This window comes from Actinia tenebrosa, unplaced genomic scaffold (genome assembly GCF_029948245.1).
Source record: "Actinia tenebrosa isolate PJP-AT-01 unplaced genomic scaffold, QUT_ActTen_1.0 PGA_scaffold2__45_contigs__length_23673736, whole genome shotgun sequence".
Lineage (NCBI taxonomy): Eukaryota > Metazoa > Cnidaria > Anthozoa > Actiniaria > Actiniidae > Actinia > Actinia tenebrosa.
This window is the reverse complement of record NW_028292579.1, coordinates 16856871-16880410: the sequence shown is the minus strand read 5'-3', so window position 1 is coordinate 16880410 and position 23540 is coordinate 16856871. Positions and strand designations below refer to the sequence as shown.

Sequence of the window (23540 nt, the reverse complement as noted above, 5' to 3'; positions counted from 1 at the left end):
CCGAAGTCAGCTGGCTTCAACGTCACTCACAGAGATAATTTATTCATCGCATATGAACTTTGTTCCAACTTGGTGACCTTGAAGTCAAAAATGCCAAAACGGGAGTTTTCTTTCTCAAGAAAGTTCAAAAATGGCTCAGAAAATTAGAGCACAGTTTTCTAAAGCTAGTTGCCTACGAATTAAAGAAGTGAATTACGTTTTTTTAAGAGAAAAAAATCTATTTATCTGGAGTAAACTTTTGAAACATTTTACTGGCTTCAACGTCACTCACAGAGATAAATTTATTCATCTCACACGAACTTTGAACCGACTTGGTGAGCTTGAAGTCAAATATGTGAAAAGTGCGTTTTGTTTCTCAAGATAGTTCAAAAATGGCTCACAAAATTAGAGTATAGTTTTCTAAAGCTAGTTGCCTATGAATTAAAGAAGTAAATTACGTTTTTTTAAGAGAAAAAAATTTATTTATCTGGAGTAAACTTTTGAAACATTTTACTGGCTTCAACGTCACTCACAGAGATAAATTTATTCATCTCACACGAACTTTGAACTTTGGTGAGCTTAAAGTCAAATATGCGAAAACGTGCGTTTTGTTTATCAAAATTGTTCCAAAATGGCTCACAAAATTAGAATTTAGTTTTCTAAAACTAGTTGCCTATAAATTAGGGAAGTAAATTACGTTTTTCTAAGAGAAAAAAAAATATTTATCCGAAGTAAGGTGAATTCAACGTCACTCACAGAAGAGATAATTTATTCATCTCACACGAACTTTGAACCGACTTGGTGAGCTTGAAGTCAAATATGCGAAAACCTGTGTTTTGTTTCTCAAGATAGTTCAAAACTAGCTCAGAAAATTAGAATTTAGTTTTTTTAAACTAGTTGCCTATAAATTAAAGAAGTAAACTACGTTTTTATAAGAGAAAAAAATCTATTTATCTGAAGTAAACTTTTGAAACATTTTACTGGCTTCAACGTCACTCACAGAGATAAATTTATTCATCTCACACGAACTTTGAACTTTGGTGAGCTTAAAGTCAAATATGCGAAAACGTGCGTTTTGTTTATCAAAATTGTTCCAAAATGGCTCACAAAATTAGAATTTAGTTTTCTAAAACTAGTTGCCTATAAATTAGGGAAGTAAATTACGTTTTTCTAAGAGAAAAAAATATATTTATCCGAAGTAAGGTGAATTCAACGTCACTCACAGAAGAGATAATTTATTCATCTCACACGAACTTTGAACCGACTTGGAGAGCTTGAAGTCAAATATGTGAAAACGTGCATTTCGTTTCTCAAGATAGTTCAAAAATGGCTAAGAAAATTAGAACTTAGTTTTCTAAAACTAGTTGCCTGTAAATTAAAGAATTAAGTTACGTTTTTTTAAGAGAAAAAATTTTATTTATCTGAAGTAAACTTTTGAAACATTTTACTGGCTTCAACGTCACTCACAGAGATAAATTTATTTATCTCACACGAACTTTGAACCGACTTGGTGAGATTGAAATCGAATATGCGAAAACGTGCGTTTTGTTTCCAAAAATTAGTTCAAAAATTGCTAAGAAAATTAGAATTTAGTTTTTGGAAACCAAATGCCTTTGAATTGGTAAATTAAATTAGGACTTTCTAGGAGAGAAAAATGTATTTATCTGATCAAGTGAGCTTTTGAAAAATTTTATTGGCTTCAACGTCACTCACAGAGATAATTTATTCATCTCACATGAACTTTCCAAAACGTGTTTTCTTCTTGAAAATAGTTCAAAAATAACTGAAAAAGTTAGAATTTAGTTTCCTAAGACAGTTTGCCTGAGGATGGAAGAAGTAAAGTACGATTTTCTAGGGGGAATAAATGTTATCAGAAATGAGCGATCTTAAAACATTTTACTGGCTTCAACGTCACTCACATAGATCAGTTATTTTGACCGACTTGGCGAGCATGAAGTCAAATGTTTTTTGTTGGTTCTCTCTAGGGGTTTCCGGGTTCTCTGGCTTTCCTCCCTCCGCAAAAATCAACTTCTAATCCAGTGGAAGAAGAGCCACTCTGTGGAATCCACTGTTAATCCCATTATTATTATTATTATTATTACTGTTATTATTATTATTATTTTTAATTATTATTATTATATTTTTATTATTATTATTATAATGTAATGTTTTAGGGGGTGTCCCAAATATAAAGAAATATTATGCATCGCTTCATAAAGGCGTATGAGTAATTACGGCGTTAGAGGGGTATCTGGTGCATCGCAGAACACCCCCTGGATCCATCCCTGTATAAATTATCTATTTTCTAGTTTACTTTGTCTATGAATACATTTATAACAGTATAGTGTATCGAACTTGGCATGTATTTTCCGCTTTGTTTGAGTAATCTCTCACGTTCTCAAATCTCTGTTCAAGGAAGTCATGCAAAGTTCCTCTTCCGGCGCCATTCCGTTTAATAACATCTGTCATCACTTGGAAAGGAATTGAATTTTTAAGTTTATCCAGAATGAATTCAAAAATAAAGAAATCCTTCTTCCTCTCTCAGATGGCTTTTTTATCCTTTTAAGTGTCTCTTTATTTCAACATATATCGAAATATTGATCAAGATAAATAACCCTAATTTAAATTGTTCTTAATCATTAATTAAAGACTAACTCTCGACAATTAATTAATATTCAATTAATTTTTTCAGCCAACCAAATAAAATTTATTTTAGAAGCTGTAATGGTCACAGTAAAAAATATAAATCTGAATTTTTTACTGACTATGACAAGCCCTTTTTTGAAGTATTAAAACAATACGGAACTACAGAGTGATATTTCGAGATACCGTTGCAACGCTAATAAACCCTGGATTTAGCACGATTACTTGCGTAACAGGAAAAGCTCGATTAGCGATGACCAAAAAACAACAACACGAGAATGATCCAGCAACAACCAAAAAACTTTCTTTCGAACTAACGACAACAAATTTAATTTAGTGACTAAAACTTTTATGGAATATTTAAGGCCTAGGTCTTAAGATTTCTTTAGGGTATCAGTAGAACTGTAAAATTTTATCTATCAAATACCCTCAAAAGGTTCTACGGTCTAAGTACTCTAAGCTTAGGGTACTTCCGCTCAATTGAGGTATGCCCAAAATCCTCACTAACTGAATAAAGACTTAGTTTGATTTAACTTGATCTCAAACTAACTTACACTTCGCTGTGGGATTTAAAGCTTTATCAGGAGTACACGAATAATTACCCAAGTGTCCCTAACCTAAACAGGCAGCATTCTGAACATAAAAGTCATCGGAAGTGGTGGGAGAGAAGAGCCAGGTGCGGTTCCTAGTATTACGTCACGCATGTCTATTGTTCAACAGTCAGATATACTCATAATCAAACATATCATCATACCAACACACAGTAATTCTAGATTGTAAAATTTCTTCTTGGACATTTTGGACGATCAGAACTCTTCAATATGGAGTTATCTTTATGGATGAATGACATAAGTAGCTGGGGTTAGAGTCGAGGTGATTTGGAAAACAGTTTTGTGATTATAATGCAGGTAAGAGCCGACTCAGTTGACTGCTCTCTTTTATGTCAGGTCGTTTGAGCGTAGCAGCTGAATTGATGGGCAGCCTTTTGTTGCTTTTTGTTGATCTAAGCATGTTAAATGGGACAATTACTGTCGCTTATACGGACGCTGAAACACTGCCAAGTGTACATTTGAAGTTTAGAGCCGACTTTTGGCGCTTTTTCGGGATCGAATAGTGTGTTGTTCTCGTTTGTAGTGGAATGTGGCTTCTCCATATTGGTTGATTATTAATCACAACACAAAGGAATTTGAAAATCGCAAAGCTTTTTCGATGAAGGGAGACTTTGGCGTGTCCGTACCGGTAAGATTATTCGTCTCTATGATATTCTAACCTCTGAAACAACTAGAAATAAGCATTCGCATCGTTGCATAATACAGTATTGTCTCGTGTTTATAACGGGGCAAAGCTCCATCAATGATGTTGTCGTTTGGAAGGTGAATGAGGTTATGAAAACTTACTAAAACCATACGTATGTTTGAAGTTTGGGAAGTGTTGAAAAGAGAGTAAACACGCAATACTTCGAGCTTTTATACCGTCTCAAAGCTAGACTCAAACGGTCTGATGAAATTCCGAAACGTTGAGGACAAGCAATGTAATATAGATCCCTCCTGATAACGACTTCAAAGGTCCTTCACCATCGTTTTAGAATTTCTTCGTTTTGTTCACCAGCAGAGAAATATTTTTCTTGTGATATGTGATATTAAGCCATCAAGCATGACAATATGCCACCCATAATGCTTAATGGAGTTCTTAGCCTTGTACAATCGCTTAACTAAAGTACAAATGACTTATTATAACTCAAGTTATTTGCTTGACTATTCAATAACTTAGGCATTACATTTTCTTTCTCAACCACATGCCGGCTAAATAACTTGTAAACAATATTTATCACATGTGCAGTAAGTTAATCTCTTTTTATTATATTGTTTTTGAAGCATTTATTTGGACTGTGTTTTTGATATGCTCTTTTTATGGCCTTCATGCACATTAAAGTTAAGTTGCATACAAATGTCCTCAAAATATTTTTTTGCTTGGCATCATAGAAGTGTTTTCATCAAATTTTATTCCCAAAGGAAAAGCCTTTCAAGATCACCAACGTGGCCAAGGTGTCAAATTCAGACAAAACAACTTCATAGTAAAACCCATTGTTTTGAATACTTGTCTTTCAAAATCTTTAGTTCATTTATACATTTCGGTATTAATGCCTGTGAAATTCTGATGCCTTCTTAACTGTTATGATCTTCTCTTTATTTATTTCCATTGAATTTAACCTTGACAAATTAAAAGAAGGATTTGTTTGTATTTTACTTACGCATGCTGATGAGTATGAAACCCTTGAGTACAGACTCTTAAAACACACACAACTTTTCAATAAATATAAATTATAACCAACCTTATAATATATGTTAGATATCCATAAATTAGTTCTTAAATATACAACCTTGATAAATCTGATTTATGAACAGTATATCATCCTATGGATAATTGGATTAATGAGAATTGCTTCAAATACATGAACCTGATATTGAAAGATATCTAGTTATAACTATTTATAATAATAATTACACTTAGAATTAATTATATCAGATACTCTTAGAATAATTCAAGACTTTTACCATCCATTTTTTTCTTATCTATTTTAACATAATTACTATTTATAGTTTGTGTAGTCATAACAATGCATTGATATGGCTCAGCTTCTTTTCAATGAAATAACTTGTGACTGAGCGAATGACGTTTTTTCCTTAAAACTAAAAAGTCTCCATACTATTTTAACATAGAGTAACCTTAGTCACTCATCAAAGACTTAATTTTAATTAACTGTGAACTCCTTCTCTATCAAATAATTGTCTAGTGTTTTATAAATATCTTATTGATTAGTTCCATAAGTGAAAAATAAGAGTTCATTTAGAGGTTAGGAATTTTTCTTTGCCTGGGCAAATAAGTGTGAGGTCAAGAGTACTCTTTAACAGCTATCTCAGCCATGTGGCATCAAAAAATTATGCTTTTCTCATTGGATATTATTAAATGATTTATCGTTTACTCAAAATATATGTAGTCTGCTTAAATAAATGACCCCAAAATCATATTAAAAAGTTATTTTTGCAGGTCCCTTGACATTTATAAATAATTGTTAAGTGAATTAATTCTTTTTGTATTCAAGCAGTGAGCGCCAAAAACTATTTTCTTGAAGAAAGGCTGTTGTACAAGGCTAAAATCTTGTTATTCAGAAAGTTTAACTTGTTTGGAAGTGAAGATGACCAATGAAAGTGGAATCAAAGTGTTAACCCAAAGCAAAAATTTTATTCGAAAATGAGGTTTAGGCATTCATTTGCTTATTTTCCTTATCTGTTTTCTATAAAAAAGCCTGGCAAAGTAACATTCTAACAAAAATGCAACAAAACATCTTTGTACAATTGAAAACACTGCTTCAAACAGGCATTTTATCATAGTATATCGTTTTCTAACTGTTTAAAAAAGATTTTGAGTGTTAACCCAAAACGAAAATTGGGATCAAAACTCATAAGATGTCTAGTTTTTGGCACTTCTTGCCATTATTGCTTGTTATTGAAAAAAATTTCCTCTTAACTAGTAAAGTGTTATAACATGTCAAAGTTCCTTTCCAATCCATTTTACAACAATGCTAACCTCTATTTTATTAAAATAGTGAGAATTTAATTAAATATGTCTAGGTAAATTAATCTTGTGTTTATTGAATCTACTAATAGGGTGTTAGATTAGGTAGGGTGTTAATTTATCTAAAGTATATTTTTAGGGGTGATTATGTAGTGTAGTTGCTTATGGTATAACAAGATTTGGTAGTGTTTAATAATGATAGTTTTCATCTGTTTAGAAAAGCTACAGGAATGACGAGGAGATTAATTATAAGTCTAGCTAGATAGGTCAGGGATCAAAGTCATTGTCTTGGAGTCTGTCCAAAGTTAATCAACAAGAAGAATAAATAAAATAAAACTGCTCATTCCAATACGCTGGTTGATAATCTAAACTACAGCTGTATTAGTTGGTTAGTTTTCTGCACTCTAGGGTGAGAGTAATATGCCAAGAATTCACTGGAGTTATTCATAATCAATACAGTTTTGGTTGAACATTTGGATTTTAGCTGTCAGTTTAAGTAGGATGTTCCTTGCATTTGTGATGAAGGGTATTGAAATCTTTCACCACACTTGATCCTTTCCTATGTTTATGTAATATATATTATATTTAAACTTTGATTAAATTGGTAATTAAGAGCTTGCTCCTCAAGTTGTTTCAAAATTCCATTACTTAAGAGAAATATTATATATTAGTTCAATTCTTCTTAAGTTAATAAACTGGCATTGCATTTTCAACAAGGTCTGGGTTAAGGAGCAAGTTGATGATCTAGATAAAAAATTAAAATGATAATGTTTCATCAAATTCTCAACACGTACTGCATATAGGGTGTAAATTAAAAGGTTTATAATATTTTTCGTTCTGATCCATGAAAGCACTCTTTAGTTATCAACGGATTACCATAGCCGTTTTTATATTGATCATTCGACAGTTCCTGTAAATTATCTGTTCTAAATCTACACCTGTTAAAGATTATATTATATTACTTGATTCCTAGAATTATTATCTAAACCACAATAACACACAAGCCCTAGTTTGGTGCTAAATGATATTGTTGGTAAAGGTAATACGTAATTGTAAGTTAGTAAAATAGTTCTGATTTTATCAATTTGAATGTTCTCTTTGTCAAATAGACAAGTGTTCTTTATTGCTATCTTTGTTGTTGTTTCTGTGTGGTTTTAACCTTCTGTGGTATTTAAAGCAAGAATAAAAACAGCAGGAGATAGCACTTCTCTTTGACTTATGATTTTGGAAGTAAACAGTAGTAGATAACAAAAGATAGAGTTAAAATATTTCATGCTGTCTTGTATAAACAATATTATTGACTGTGTAAGAATACTTCAGTTTAGAGTTCTCTGTTGCGCAGGGTAAGCCTTATAGATATATGAAAATAAATCAAGCAGTACAGCTTGTTTTGCCTTAAATATTTGAATAGGAAGTTCCATATTAAGATGAATTTAAGAACAATTAGATGCAGTTAAATGGTTTATAAACCAAATCAAAATATAGCGATCAATTGGAATGACTATTGTTCTGGATTGATTATGGCTAGTCTCGTATTGCTGTGAAAACACTTAATCATTATAAAGTTATGTTTCAATGTGAACACAAGGCTAGTCAGTCCAGGATGATAGTTATTCAAATATTGGTTGCCATATTTTCTATTTTGTAATCAGTAGATTCTGTATTAATATATTATATTCAAAGATGTTAGCTATACTGTCAGTGTTATGATGGGTATAGATGTTGTAGTGCTGTGAGTGGTGTTGTGATGCTCGAGAAGACCTAGTTTAGGTTCACTGTGCTTATTAGTTCTACCACGATTATTATATGTTCGGTTACCTACCTTATGATACTGTAGGTCCATTAATTTTGTTTCTATTTACCTTACATACTTCAGAAAGCACTCAAATCAGATCAGTATTAGATTGTATTAAAAACTATACTATATTTTAAACTTATTTGTTGTATTTGTTTATATTTCAGACTGTCCTTGCCAAAGCATTGTACGACAACATTGCCGACAACGCAGATGAACTAACATTCCGTAAAGGTGATGTCATAACTGTCCTAGAAAAAGACATTGATGGTCTGTATGGCTGGTGGCTGTGCTCATTGCATGGTCGTCAAGGTATTGCACCCGGTAATCGTCTGTCTGAGATAGCAAAGGAACCTAAGCCTGTTGCAACTTCACCTACATTAGAGTATGCCGATTACGCAGTGCCAAGACCATACGAGGAGAATGGAGAAGACTATGATGTACCACGCTCTGTATTCAGTCCTCAAGACTATGATTTTCCAAAAGCAGATTCCAATAGATTTGAATATCCTGCTGAGCTTTTAAAGGACAGAGCAAACTCACAAATAGATGACAATATAGATAATATATATCAGGAAATCTATGATGTTCCTGTCACTACACCAGAGAAAAAAAGATTTCCTGACTTGATCCAGGCACCAGAAAAACTTTCACCACCTAAACGCCCCCCCTCGCCTAAAAGAGGTCCAAAGTCACCAACTAAAGAAGCCCCACCCAAAACACTCTCTAAACCCCCTCGGAAAATAAATGATGAGAAAAGCAAGAAAGGAAGTCAGCCTCCACCCAGACCTCCAAAACCTGTCTCCCCAAGATCTCCTAAGCCGTGTATATCAGAAGATATTTACGATGTGCCTGCCGTCATGAATGTATATGAATTGGCTCATAGCAAGACGAATAATAACACTGCAAAAATAATAGAAGAGGAGAAAAATTCTGGATTGAAAAATGGTGTTGCAGATGATGCAAAGCTTTTTGTGAATAGGGAAAGCCGTTCTTCTTCAAGCTCTCAGTCAAGTGACAAGTCTTCAACAGCTTTAACTTCTCCAAAACAGTTAGAGGACACTGCTGAAAATATCTATGACGTGCCACCATCGGAATCAACTACTAATGATATCTATGATGTCCCATCTGCTGTTGCAAGAGGGATTCAGAATGACATCCAAGACGTTGGTGGCGAAATCTATGACACCCCAACAAAATTAACTATGGCAGATGCTGAAACTCCTAATGAAAACTCCAAGGCTGATGCCGCAAAGCTGCAGCCTCAGAGGAATCAACTCACAGAGGAAAATAGCAAACGAAGTTCTAGTGGAAGTGACAGCAGTGGGGTAAGACAATTGTCAAGTGGTAGTGTAGGGAAGCGAGAATCAAGTAGTAGCACTGGAAGTGGTGGGAAGGTCAGCTCTGAAGATGATGACTATGTGGATTATCAGGAGATTTATGGCTTCGGCAGAACAAAACCTGTCAATGTTTATGATGTCCCTGTGCAAGTAAGTCACTGTAAAGTTTGCCTTCCATCATGTTTTCACACCATCAATTAAAGATTGTGATTGCCCAGGAAGTGTTTTCAGTCTTGGATCCCCATGTGACTGTTCAAAGTGTGTATTGTAGGTGCCAAAATCATAATTGAGTGAAAGCATTTTTCGATTCAATTTTGTGTACAAAATGCACAATTTCTGCATCAACATACAAGGTCAAAAAAATGCATTTTGATTGGCACCTTTGCATTGGCATTTTGATTACTTTAGTATATGTGCCTGGAAAGTAATGCAAGTTTGAAGTTGACTATGATAATGAATAGGTGGAATAAGTCATTCGAATTGCATGGGTGGCATTAGCAGCTTATTGACTGCTTGCCTCTCATCACTGTGGTCTGGGTTCAGTTCAGTTTCTTTAATGTGTTGTTCTCTCCCTTGCCGCAAGGGTTTTCTCCAGGTTCTCTGGTAAAAAAAATGTAGTGGTAGAATGTGTGGAGGGAACCTAACCTCATGGAGCTCCATATAGAGTGTGGTGGCCAGTTGTAAAATATGTTATTCCATTTTAGTGATCATCTACATGTTCTTATAGCCCACACAGGTGCCAGGAGAAAGTGCTACTCCACCTGCCAAACAAACTAAAATCAGCATCCTGCAGCGAATCAACATGTCTGCCGTCAAAGGAATCAAGCTGGATCCTCCTGCTGCTCTTCAAAGGTTGACCAAACTTGAACAAGCTGTTGATGTAACGGTGAATAAACTTCTAAGCTTTGTTACCACTACCTGGCGTGACGTCACCCTGTTGAGATCCAAAGTGGCTGATATAAGAGATGTTACAGGAAAGGCAAAAGTAGTGCTGCGATTGCTCACAGAATTTGGATTAAGCACTCTTGTTAATGCGCAGAAGACTGGAAATCCTGAATTGACTGGAAAGTTGAGCCGAGCAATTGAACCATTGCTCGAGACTTACTACTCCTTGAAGCTAACTCTACAAAGATTGGATGATGGTGGCTGGAGAGCACCACTTGAGCGCACGGACAACAAAGAAGATGATCTTGATTTGATCATGGTTTACATTCGTAGTGTCCCTGAAAACTCCAAAAAACTTGCCAGTGTGATTAGAATGGCTGCAACCATTCTTTACAAACTACCAAAAGATCCTCTGCCACCCCCTGCCGAAACAAAACAGAAAGCTCCAGTTCAGGCTCCGAGAACTGATTCCCTGGAGGATACAGGAAGGAATACCAATGACAAAACTGCTGAAGAAGTTGTCGCAAAGATAGAAAAGTTTAAACCAGTTGCCATGGAAGCAGAAAGCTCAGAAGTTAATTCAACAACTATGATGGTAGGGCTGATAAAGGCATGTGTTGACACCAACATTAAACCTTCAGATAAGCCAAAGTTGAGTCCAGAAACTGTGCGAAGGTTGTGTGGCATTGACAACCAAGGAAGTCCATTGCGCAATTTAAATGATGCAAAACAAAAAGATCAAATGGAAGAGGAAGTCACTCCAAAACTTCCACCAAGAAAACCTAGCAATACTCAGCCTCCTAAACCTCCAATGAGACAAGACAGCACCGAAAGAATAAGATTTGTGCGGCAGCAGAGTCTCGAACGGTTTGCTCCTGAAGGAGAATCTAAACCAAAAGAGAAGGTCCCTCCAAACCCCCCTCCCAAACCCAAGCTAGACAGAAAACCTACTATGAGGAAAAGCTACAAAAATAGAGTCAAGGAAGCGAAAGAGGGAGAAGTTCCAAATCCAGTAAAATTCCGCGAGCACAAATTATTTCAGATTGGTGCAGAGTCTCCTAAAGGGAAGAGAAAATGTAACTCAGATCCTACGGAGCTGGAACGAAATACAGAGTCTGAAAATCATAACAATAATAATGACACACAAAAAGGTAATCGAGTGTCTGACAGTATAGAGACAACAGTTCCTGGCAGTCCTGTTGGTTCTAAGCCACCTCTTGCCGCATCTAGATCCGATTCGGCCCTGCCGAACACTGCGAGTGGACAGACATCTGTGTGTCCATTATCGCCAAGAGTAGAGGAGTATAGTCAGCATTTAAAACCTGACACACAAACACAAAGATCTCAATCATTCTCTCGAACTAAACCACCTCCAGCTAAGGTTGCCTTTGGGGAAAACGGAATGAGCCAATTCATTCTTTCTTTCAGCGACCAAGAACTTCTTGAATTTTATAAATACGAAATAGATGCACAACTCTTTGTTCTTAACGAAGCAATGAAAACACTCTTTTCCTCGATTGAGGACAACAAACCACCAAAAATATTTGTTTCAAACAGTAAGTTTGTGGTATTGAGTGCGCACAAATTTATATACATTGGGGAAACTCTTCAGAGTAAAATTTCTCACGACAAACTTAGCAGTGACATTACAAGAGTGACTACAAAGCTAGCAGAGTGTGTTAAATCTCTTGTACATTCCACCAAAGTAGCAGCGTTGCAGTATTCAGCTATTAGTCCGATGAGAGAGATGGCAACGGCAGCTGCTGCCATATCAGAGGCTGCGATTGAGCTTCATAAAATTGTAAAGTATGAGGTAGAAAGCAAATAGGAAGTGTAAGTCAAATGTAAGTCATTCTGGCAGATGAGCGCTATACACTATTAATAATGGCTGACAAGTGCATGAAATTGAGGTCTCCCAGTCATTAGTTCACGATGAAAAATATAAAAGTACATAAAATCCATTTATTGAAAAATAATATAGAAATTGACATTTTGTTTTGATCTGAAATTGCGCTTTCCACCATTATTTTGGATGAGCAGCCTTGCACAAGCTTCCAAGAGGATCTCATTTTTGTGCGCTTGTCAGCCTTCATGAGAACAGTGTACTAGGTTTGTTGTAGAAAGATTGACGTCATCGAATAGGGAGTTGTTGTCAAGTCTTCCCAGCCACTCACTAATCACCAGTAGTTTTACCTACATTGCCTGTCAATCACTTGTCATGAAAATCTATTATAAAAAGCTCAGTGCTAGAATGACTTCAAGCTATATGTGTGTTATGTCAAGGGACTTAAGAAATAGCAATAAGTTTTGGCTTTGGTAACTATTTAGTCCATGTGTTAAGTTGTTTGTGTTAGAGTGGGTTCGTTAAAATGTGCAGTAGTTTGTTGAAGCAAAGTGTGTGTAGCATCCTATTTCATAGTTGTATTTTGAATTTGGTAAAAGTATAAAGCTATTTTAAAAAGGTTGGTGCATGTTGCATAACAAGCCCAAAATGCATTGTGCATCATATGTAAATAATGTCAGCACGAAAGAAATTATGGAGAAAAAAAGTGCAAACCAAGTTTGGGGAATGTGTAATTCCAGAAATTATCCATACCCACCCCACAGAGGAATTTGGAATTTCCAAAGAGTGGGGGGGTCAGAGAAAGAACAAAAATTACAGAGTTTGTATGGAAGAAAATTGGAATTTCCGTGGGGGAGGGGGGGGGGGGGTATGGATAATTTGTTGTTGCTGTTTTGTGTAGGCACTTGATGCAAATTTACTCTAGATTTTTAGATGTTGCTGGCAAGTTTATAGTCTCCATAGCCCTTGCACGTCAGTACTCATCCCCTGCTATAAGCTTGAGCAGCTATCAATAATTTTGACTTAGGTAACCAAGAGATCACATGTTTTAGCAATGTACTAAAAGATACTTTTTTAATAATGCATTATTTATTTATTCTTGTAGACAACAATTCTTATATTTTGTTGTTTTATGGATACTCTAAAATATTATGACGTTTTGTAGGAACAAGTGGTTCTGATTTATAGGTACTTCTTAACATAAATGTAGGTGTTAATTTAATCATGCGAGCCTTGTGTTAACTAGTGAAGTACATATAACCATAATTAGAAAGCTAACACAGATTGTACTTTAAGGTTGAAAGGCTGTTTTGTAACCCAAATATAAAGGGTTAACTAATGATGAAAGACCTCGTACTTGTGTTTATTTTACTATGATTATGTTTGCATTGCCTAGTAAAGCCAGGCTTTAGTTAAATATAGTGATTGCATAGTTTCCAGAAAATATCATACCCCACCCACTTGGAAAATTCTGGAGGGGAGGGGGGTGAGAGAAAGGACAAAATTACAGAGTTTGTATGGAAAAAATTGGAAGTTCCTGGAGGTAGGGGGTTCTTTTAACAAATTCCCTCAATTGTGGGCATATGTATATATTCTGGAAATTAATTATGGAGATCTGAGTGTCATATTTTTTCTCTCTTTTTCCAAACTTACCTGTCTGCTTTGAATGATATTTGTGCTCCCTGCAGGCTAAAAGGTGGGATAGCACTATCCGATGGATACATATTATCCAGTGGATAAATGTATTGGATAAGAGCATCAACTTATCCACGGAATAAGGATTTATCCATTGGATAGTGCTATCCACCATTGGTAAGATTGGGCACTGGTGATGGGCCTGTGTCTACAGTATTAGGTTCCCCCAGCATACTCTGTTAGAAAGAATTTTGTGGCCCATAAACCTTTTGCACTGCTGTTGCATTTTAGGGCATTGCTAACTAATTCATGCTATAAAAAACTTAGAATAATAATTATTTCTAACAGTGCCTAGGAGGTAATGGGTGGTTAGGTACCCTAGGGTGTCTGTGCACAGACCTTACCCTTAGTATACTTCATCCTACAATTTGGAAATTTGGAGGGGTAGGGTAGGGTGAAACTGCAAGTGCAATGACGGTGACTAGGGGAATGGGTGGATTGGTGTACTAGGGTGTCTGTGTATCCCTATCCTAGATTTTTCCCTTTGGAAATTAGGGGTTACAAATGGAATCCAAAGATACATGAATAGACCTAATCCACTGTTTTCCCATTTCAGACCACGTGTCATTCCCTAGTGTATCATTTCTTTGTTGAAAGGTTGCACATGATAAGACACATGAATATAGATACAACTCAAAAAAGGAATACACATGGTCTGGAATGGGCAAACGTTACACCCAAGTGGGTTTGGTACATTGCTGAAATTATTCAGCATTTGTGTTGATGTTTTGTCAATGGATTTAAAGGATGTGCGTAGATATTTTCTGCTAGATTTTGTTAGCACAGCACTAATTAAGAATTTTTAAACAATACTTTTAGAAAAGGTTATTGTACATTTTGATGTTAGTGTATATTGACTGAAATAAAATAGGAAAGTATTCATTTTTAATTTGTTGTGAACTGTATTAAAGTACTGTGAGTGGGGAGGGCTCAAACAAGATATTGGGAAGCTAAACACACTTAAATGCCCCTAGCCCTCACCCCCAGCCAATCCCTCTCCACAGTCCCTGATATCTCTAGCATAATGGGTGACGTAGTGGTTTACCGCTCGCCTCTCACCACTGTGGTCCGGATTCGAGCCCTGGCTCAGACTGGATCATATGTGAGTTGAGTTTGTTTGTTGTGTTGTTCTCTCCCCTGCCATGAGGGTTTTCTCTGGGATCTCCGGTTTCCTCCCTCCTTAAAAAGCAACATGTGAGTTGAGTGTTGTATGTTGTAAATATAGAATGTAGTGGTAGTATGTGTGGAGGGAACCTCAAGGAAGAGACCCACACAGGGAGTGGTGGTTGTAAAAAATAAGTTTTAAATAAGTTTTAAATAGTTTAATTCCAACTCAATTTGTACAAATACATACATTAATTTATTTTTGTTTCACACAATGTGGATGTAACTGATGCAATGTCATACAAACTACAAGAGCTTGGGTATGTCCATGAAACCAGGATCTTTGGTTGTTTTCTCTTTTTTCTCATTTTGCAAGTCCACTTAATGTTTCATCACAAATATACATGTATACATTACAATTTTTATACATCACCTATATATACATAAATATAAATTTTAAAAAGCAATAACAGTCATGTATTGCCACTAGTATTGTCAGAGCAGATATTATTTTAAGCTATGAAAAGTGATTGAAATTAAAACTCCTAAATTCCTAAAAAATGATATCATAGAATGTCCAGTTTCTTGAGTAGAAAATCTGATTTGAAAAATTACTTAATGTAAAACTGTTGTACACTGGCAAGCATTTAAATTCAAAAAATAAAACTATTGCTATGATGTATTGCATTTTAAAACGAAATTGTTTCAAGCTCTTGTTAGCTTGATGTGCGCTATACAACAAATAAAATTAATACTATCTATACTAAGTAAAAATGCTGCGTATGTATAGAAGAAAAGGGTATAACTTAGTTGGAAAAAGATGTTAGGTGCATATTTTTGCATCACATACTAATCGATGTCCTAATCGATATTCAGTGGTCTTGCCATGCATACATGTATGTGCAAAGTGTGAAACAAAGAAATGATACTCTATGGAAGACATGCGATCTGAAATGGGAAAACATTGTCCCAAGACAAATTGGGTCTATCAGAATCTGACAAATATATAATATTTGTATTGATAAACAGAGCAGAGCAACATGCTGCAAGCTAGCTGTTAAAATATATTCTTATACAGAATGTCTTTTGTACGCTATACTTTTTGGCAATAACGTTAGGGAATTCCTATCTGTGTCTTTGCATTCTTCATTCAATATACTAAATGTCTTCATGAAGAACTTAGTAGAGTCCTGCAGATGGTGTAAGCTACAGGGTTCAGTGCCATATGGAGCAAGATAGAGTAAGTGTTTTTATGAGCAGCTGTTCGTGTAGTAAGCTAGATATAATTTGGAGAATCTGTATAGAAACTGTGCCAGTAAAAGTAGCCTTGCAGTGTCAGTACAGTAGATGAACTATAGAGTTCAACGGATCTGAAGGCTGAAAAATTTCAGTGCAGAGGGTTGCAAGGAATATAAGCAAGTGAGCCAGTCCACCAATGTTTGTTTCAAGGACAACTGTTTTACATAAGCTTGAGCATCTTTCGCAACTGTGCTTATGACATGACGCTGACAAACCAGCTGTCTCGTATCAATGGCAATAATAGAAAAGGCTATATACAGAGATAATATTTTCCACATCAGTTTGCTTCTTGTCTTTGACGAATCCTTGATGATCGACGAAGAGGTGTTTCCGGTGGAAGGCTTTTTCTTTTGCTTTTCTTATTGTCATTTCCATTGCTACCATAAACAAGCTCTCTGATAAATGCGAATCGAATAAGAAACATCTTCCATACAACAAACCAACCTAAAAATTAATGATAACACTATGTCAGAAAAAAATTATCCAATAAAATATATATAAATAAATTATTAAGGGAGACAAAAGAACAAAACATGGTTGGAGAGGGGGGGGGGGGGGGAGGAGCTCCTTAGGGTGAGTAGGTGAGTAGGTAGGTTAGTCTTGTACTTAGGGAAAAAACAAAACGTATGGTGTGTGTTTTGTTCTACCACGTTAACCAGTTGGCCAAGATATTTACACCGCGATTGTTACCTCACATGGACAGCGTAGTAAAATTTACAGGTGCTTAGACCACGTACAATACTTCCGTTCTATAGTTTCCAATTGTACTAGCTTCAGCAACTTTTCTAATAACTCCATAAACTCGTATCCTTGATGTTAAAAGTCAACAGCCAAAGAGTCGCAGGTCTAACCCTTTCTAAGTCATTTTGGGATTTAAATAGATTAAAAGATCCTCCTTTTTTGAGCCAAAATTTTCTGATTCGTGTAAACAAAAAATCAAGTCTTTGTGTGACGAGAGAACTTTTCTTTCCATAACAAAAACGAATTTTAAAAAACACCTAGAGTTTTTTGAAATACTTTAAAAGTAACAGAATAATAACTGATACTTCATGAGATATTTTTAAGTAAGAGTTATTATTCCACATGAATGCTTTAGGATCCTAACAACGTGCACCCTTTAGCCAAGCTTGTTTACCTAATCAACCCTATCAGTTCATCGTAACAAAATATTGCAATGATTTACCTACTAATACCACGAGAATTACTGCACCGATCGCTAGAAGAACAGACAAGACGGTAGGAAGGGCTTGTTCCATCATCGTGTCCCTGTTTCTTTTCCCTTTAATAGCGTAGAAATTAAGATTTGATAAACCTGTTCGATTTGGGTCGGCGTCCAAAAGTAGAAACCCGTTACAGGGGACGCCGAAACAGCTGCCAAATATGGAGATAATAAATTTGCATATGATTAAATTCGATAGACGCATAAATTAATTCATACATTCGCATAGGATTATATAGCATGCTGGGTAATAACACAGGGACCCCAAATATTGTATGTTGGAGATTTTTTTTGTGGAATTTCCGAATATTTTTTATAACAGTTTACAAATTTTAAAATTTACTTGTATTTATCAAGAAAATAGCCTATAGCTTAATGAAGGTTTCATTTCTAAAAAAGTAGTTCAAACAGAATCGAAGTACAAAACGCCAGAATTCAAATAAATATGAGTTTATTTTCTCTTAATAAAATAAATAAATAAAAAGTTTGGAGAATTTTGATAGTTCAAAATTGAAAAAAAAAAATGTTTGAGAAGTTTCCTAATGCGAAGAGAGAAACTTATGTATTGGGATTCCTGTGTCTAAGTCCAAGTCATTAAACACAGAAAGCTCAAAAGTATAATTCTAAAATTCGTTAGATTTTGAAGACAGTGTTCATTCTTCTAAGTTACTGCACTGAATAGACCTTTAAAGTAGATAAAGATTAGCGCAAAATACTTAATTTTCAAATTCAACTTGGAAAGGAGTAGTGCGGGAATTCTTTTAGTATGGGGTTCCTGTGTTGAAGAAGGCGAGTGTGGTTTGTCACGTGAGCGTTAGAGGTAGGAACTAACTCAGTACAAGGAGGTACGAGTGACTGGATTTAACATGAGATTTCGGTTTTGTGGAGACCTCGATTGCCCTGATTGGGTGCTAGCCGAGATAAGCACTCTTTCAAGAATATCCTCTGTAAAAATGAGACTTCTATGTGCTCAAGTTATCAAGAATTTGCTTGGGGAAAACATTGATTATGCCAAAGTAGAGAAGCTCACCTCAGATGCCAAGTACGAACTGGGGGACGTCAAAGCTACTATAGCTGCTCTTTCTTTCATCCTTTCGAGTGCAGCTAGGTATACTGTAGATGGAGATTCGTTATTGAATGAACTACAACAGCTAGGATTACCAAAAGAGCACAGTGGCTCGCTGTGTAAGCTTTATGGCGAAAGTCTTTCAAAGTTGCAAGAAGCTTTTCTGGATAAAACACTGAAATTGGATGGAATTTCTAACCTGGAATGGAGAGTTGACTATGTGCTTGGTTCGAGCGAACTAGAGAAAATTCGTGAGGCCGAAGTTCAGGTTAAATTCAACAAGACGAGTGCGAATAATCAGGAAGGAGAACCTGTTGCATTTACAGTGACTTCTGAGAAGTTTAGGGTGTTACTTGCTGAATTGAAACAAGCTTATACTTTGATGGAAGGAATGTCATAATGGCTGCATTGTAATAGTGCTAATAATATTGCAAATATTATACAAAGTACTATAGCCAATTTTTCTCTAAAATGGAAATGACAGAGAATTAAAATTCAAGAGAGGAATAGAGATGTTTTAGTGGAAGAGGGACTACTTTTTCACTTTTGTATGTTTTCCCATTTCAGACCAAATCATTTTCTTGAGCAGTTGAACAGGTTTCAAAAGACTGATAGTATGAACATGCTGTTTCATGATAATAAGTGTATCTTTTCTAAGCAAAGGCCTTACTCATGCTGCAGCCCTGTTTATTCTTGAGAATAAAAACCTTTGTTTATCGCACATAAATTTATTTTCTAAAATGCAAGCCTATACATGGAGGAATTTATTGTTCCAGTCAACATGGCTGCCATTTGAGTAAGGCCCATTTTTAGTGAATGAGCAAAGATATTAGGTGCACTGTTTGATCCAGAGGATGTAAAAATTATGCGTTGTGATAGTACGCCAGGTGATTTTGCAGTCATATGAAAGCGACTCTATTTCTTTCTTTTCCATGATTAGCTTTGCATTGATTGGATCAATTTTAGTATGCAAAAGGTTTAAAATTGGTAAACATGCTTAATGAAAAAATCTTCAGTTATGCATTCAATCAGCTGAATAAATCTCATGGTGTACCAATCTCATTATAAGACTGTTTGCAATGACTGGCAAACACTGTCTGTCAAGCTCAATGATTCAAGTAGTTTTTATAGTAATATGATGGACAAAGAAGTATTTCTTTACTCAAGCCATATAAAGTGTCTCAAGTTTAATGGTGTATGTAGATGACTGATATTTTTTATTATAACACAAAGAAAATGAATAAACAAATAGAATATCACCCAGAAATATCATGCACTAAGATCATTTTGTTCAAAGTTTGTTTGTACTTGTACGTTAAGTTTGGAACAACATATTATATTGATTGTTTCTAAGGTGCTGATTGTAGCATTTGAGTTACACCTGGCCTAAAGGTAGTCAGAAGGAAAGTGCACTATGGGATAGCTTGGGGTAAGAATGGCACCAACCTGTGTAGAATTCAGCTTCCTTAGAGACGTCACGTATCATATGACATATTAAGACCTAAGTACCTAAATCACCAAGCACTGCTAGCTCCAATATGTTACCAATCCTCCACACGCTCACTGGATCTTCTCTTAAGATGAATCAAATTATTTCTCATAGCTAATAGTACTAGTGTAGGGCTAGTTAACCAGGGTTCAAAGTTTGCTTAAGCAAAATAGGCAAAATGCATGTTGTTTCCCATTTGGCCTGGAAAAATAAATTAGGTTTCCAGTCTTCTTTTGTGAGTTGATCTTATTCCTATTAACTGTCTTCTTAAATATTTTTCCATTTTTTTGGTGGATTCAATTTTTCCCTGTCATCCTTGTCATGTCTATCGCAAGTTTTTCACCAAACGAAATCACTGAAAATGATATATTTTCTTGTAACTTTCAAACCAATTTTGACAATGAATTTCAAAATCTATTAACACAATAAGAGCATGAAATAAATTCACCACTTTCCATACGATAGTTCACTGGTTCCAGGGCTTGAAATAGCAGCCAGTCAATGGAAAATGTCTGGCCAGAATATGAACTTGTCTGGTCAAGTCTTTGCCTTGCCATTCATTTTTGACCAGTAACATTGAGCCAGAAACTGGGTATGAACTAAGCTAAAAGTAATTTTGCCAGTCATCATGACTAGTGACTGGCCGGCTGTCATTTCAAGCCCTAGGTTCACACAAAGCTTTCTATCCAGTCTGCCATTTCTATCGTTCTTTCCTCAGAGCATTTCTGGCCTCTTTTTCTCTCTCAAATAATCTATGATCTGTTCTTTGAAGGAAGTCTTGCTTCTCAAGATACCTAAGATCCAGAAAGAAAGGATCAATCATTTGTCTACACTTTCCCCTCAAAATTTGCTCATTAATTTGAAGCTTACCCATTCTTGTTGAAATTCCTCAATTCATCAGAAATTCCAGTTTCAGACTTGAATGTCTCCCAGTCAAGTTTTGACTTTTCCTAAACAAAGTATAGTTTTTTAGTAAAATGGGCTTTGAAATTTGACTTTCTTGGGTTCTAATGAAGACTAGTATGTCCCACAACCCTATAGGTTTACATCAAACTTTACATCAATCAGGGACAGATTTAGGGGGCTGTGGGGCCCTTTTGATTTGAAATTTGCCTGACGACAAATTTTGCAGACCTCCATTTCTCATTATTGGATCCGCTCTGGTAAACAGATTTCAAATTATTTATTTATCAGAAAATAAGATTTATACTTACCAAGGTGCTTATTTTTGGCTTCTTTCCCAGCTGTCCCAGCAAACTTCCAAGTCCACCAGGTCTCTTGGTTCTAGTTATGAAATCCAGGTAAGGGGATCTAAATTAATCTTCAAGTTTCACATCTTAGCTTGGGAGTAATTTCCCCCCATTTTAAACTATATGTCATTCCATTGAGTATCGTTTCTTTATTTAACAATCGTACTGGGAAGACACATGAATATGGATACAATTCAAATGAAGAATCTTATTCTCAAGTGAAATATGAGTGGTTTGCAATGTGGGAAGATCAAGCCTAAAGTAAAGACTGATCCATCGTGGAAGTAAAGAATCTTTATAAATTTGAGAGCATCATTGTAGAAGTAAAGAAACTTTACAAACTTGAGAGTATCTGTGTTCTTTTAGGCACATCTTCTGTATCAAGCAAAACTTACCCACGGAAGTTAACACTGAGAGGTGAGCTTGTTGATTGTTGTTGTTGTTGTTTTTGTGGTTGCTGTTGTTGTTGCTTTTCTTTTGCTGATTCCCTTGCTTCTGCTGAATTAGCTTCAACTGTCTTTGTAACCCTGGACAGAAGATGAAAGTTCTAGTATAAGAACTATTTTACCATATATGATATCAATATTAGCTCTCATGAGAAAAAATGACCTTCAAATTCATCAATACCCTGAAATAACTTTTTTGTTGATGGTATAAAAGTAAAGGCACGGGTTACTCACAGTAAGATATTGCATATATACTTAGTTTTTATTGCTTTTTTTTTACAATTGTTTATACATATATCTATATATTTTATTTTACCATACAAGTGAATATTTTCTAAAAGCTAAATAAACAGAAAGGCAGCACAGAATTCTTCTTCTGCATAAGTGATCTCAAAGGTCAAAAAGGTATTCTTATACCTTAATCTTTCATCATCTTGGCAAAAACTTTCAGCGTTCTTATTAATTAACGATGCCATTTAGAATGATAGCGAGAACAATAGGTAAATGGAATGACAATTCGGTACTATTTCGGCATTTTTCTGTAAAAAATACAATGACTACTTTTTTCCGTCAATCAGAGAGCTTGGATATAATTATTTAAGCCAATTATAGAAATCTTCACTGCACATGCCTTGCCATTGGATGCTATCGTTCTAAACGGCGTTGTTACTTAATGAAATGAAATTAACAATCCTCAACTTACGTTATGGCTTCTCCAGCAAAATCATAAGTTTTTGTGATGGTAACCTTAGCAGTTGATGGACTCTTCCCCGGAGTAATGGAGGAATTTGTCTCTCTTTTTGAATCCTAGAAATGTATATGCCAGTTAAAGTTTTTTCGAAATCCCATAAACACATATCATTTGTAGTTTCAGAGTATCATGTTTATCACTTACAGTGATAACAGGGTTTGTGTTGACAGATTTCGATGAAGCAGCCTGAAAAGAAAACAAGACAGAACCTTCTTATCTATTCACGTTCTCATATTATAAAAGAAATTTCAAACTTACTGGCTGTGCTGTGTGTCATTGTAAAATTTGAGAAGATTGAGAAGTTTTGAGAAGATAAGCACTCTGCTTAGGATCATGCTTCTTCTAATACTATATTAGTGTATTGCCAATCCATGTGTGCTTATTATAAATGCACATACATGTACCAAGCACACGTGTTTTCTATTTCTCTTTATGTATAATGGAAGTACCTTGGTACTGGTCGGTGTGTTTGAAGGTTTTGCTCTGACATTAGTCGTTTCCTCTTTGAATGAAGCCCACAGATCTTCCATCCGAGCCTTTTTGGCTTCTTCTTCTTCTTCTTGTTTTTGTTTTAATTTTTCCTCATTTTCAACTTGAAGTTCATCTTCACTTCGATCTTCCTCATTCTCATCTTCCTCATCATCTACTTCATCATCTTCCAACTTTATTCCACCCTTTCTCTTTCTGTAATTCAAAAACGTTATGAAAAAATATATTATATAAATGTACAGATTCAAAAAATTAGGGAATAACTTTTCCCTTTGAGAGAAATCATACCTCTTTTGAACTTGTTCTTCCTTTGATGCCTTGCCTTTGGGTGCAGTTGCTTCTCCTTGCCCTTCGAAATCTTCGTCTTCACTACCACTTTCTGCATCTATCAGAAAGAATGACGAAAAATGAACAAAAGCTTGTACGAAGTCATGTAATTTTGTAAAAATTTGACAACAAGAGGAAAGCTTTCCATTATGCATTCATCCGCTTGCTTCAATAGCGAAAGCATGGTGTTATTAGTTACCTGGTACATAATCTTCGTCGTCTTCACTGCTGTACTCGGAATCGGACATGCTAATTTGGTAGAAAAGGAAATCAAAAGTTTTTTTAATCAAAAAGAGAGTAAAAACTTTTGTTCCTCTCGTACCAAAAAATATTTTAAACATATA

The 23540-nt window shown here is 35.3% G+C and overlaps 4 protein-coding genes across 5 annotated transcripts; 2 read left to right on the top strand and 2 right to left on the bottom strand.

Annotated features, from left to right (window-relative positions):
* Positions 1-3351: 3351 nt before the first annotated feature.
* Positions 3352-13408, top strand: LOC116295152 (uncharacterized). 2 transcript variants are annotated; one of them, XM_031702907.2, is made up of 3 exons: positions 3352-3530; positions 8161-9483; positions 10061-13408. In XM_031702907.2, exons 1-3 carry the CDS (start codon positions 3525-3527, stop codon positions 12044-12046), a joined length of 3315 nt encoding a protein of 1104 aa, XP_031558767.2. In that variant the 5' UTR covers positions 3352-3524; the 3' UTR covers positions 12047-13408. The 2 variants fall into 2 exon arrangements, with proteins under 2 accessions (XP_031558767.2, XP_031558766.2); XM_031702906.2 differs by lacking the exon at positions 3352-3530 and adding an exon at positions 3615-3861.
* A 1685-nt stretch (positions 13409-15093) lies between these two features.
* Positions 15094-17527, bottom strand: LOC148909445 (small integral membrane protein 13-like). Its single transcript, XM_089033959.1, has 2 exons — positions 17343-17527; positions 15094-16603 (listed from the first exon to the last, which is right to left on the bottom strand). The coding sequence occupies exons 1-2, from the start codon at positions 17416-17418 to the stop codon at positions 16437-16439; spliced, it is 243 nt and encodes an 80-aa protein (XP_088890085.1). The 5' UTR covers positions 17419-17527; the 3' UTR covers positions 15094-16436.
* A 661-nt stretch (positions 17528-18188) lies between these two features.
* LOC116295155 (COMM domain-containing protein 4-like) lies at positions 18189-20163 on the top strand. The gene has a single exon (XM_031702909.2). It carries the CDS (start codon positions 18245-18247, stop codon positions 18842-18844), a length of 600 nt encoding a protein of 199 aa, XP_031558769.1. The 5' UTR covers positions 18189-18244; the 3' UTR covers positions 18845-20163.
* A 122-nt stretch (positions 20164-20285) lies between these two features.
* On the bottom strand, positions 20286-23520 carry LOC116295153 (heterochromatin-stabilizing protein CFDP1). The gene is made up of 9 exons (XM_031702908.2): positions 23396-23520; positions 23158-23254; positions 22830-23064; positions 22525-22566; positions 22333-22436; positions 21579-21710; positions 21148-21217; positions 20804-20883; positions 20286-20727 (listed from the first exon to the last, which is right to left on the bottom strand). The coding sequence occupies exons 1-9, from the start codon at positions 23442-23444 to the stop codon at positions 20634-20636; spliced, it is 903 nt and encodes a 300-aa protein (XP_031558768.1). The 5' UTR covers positions 23445-23520; the 3' UTR covers positions 20286-20633.
* Between the last annotated feature and the right edge of the window lie 20 nt (positions 23521-23540).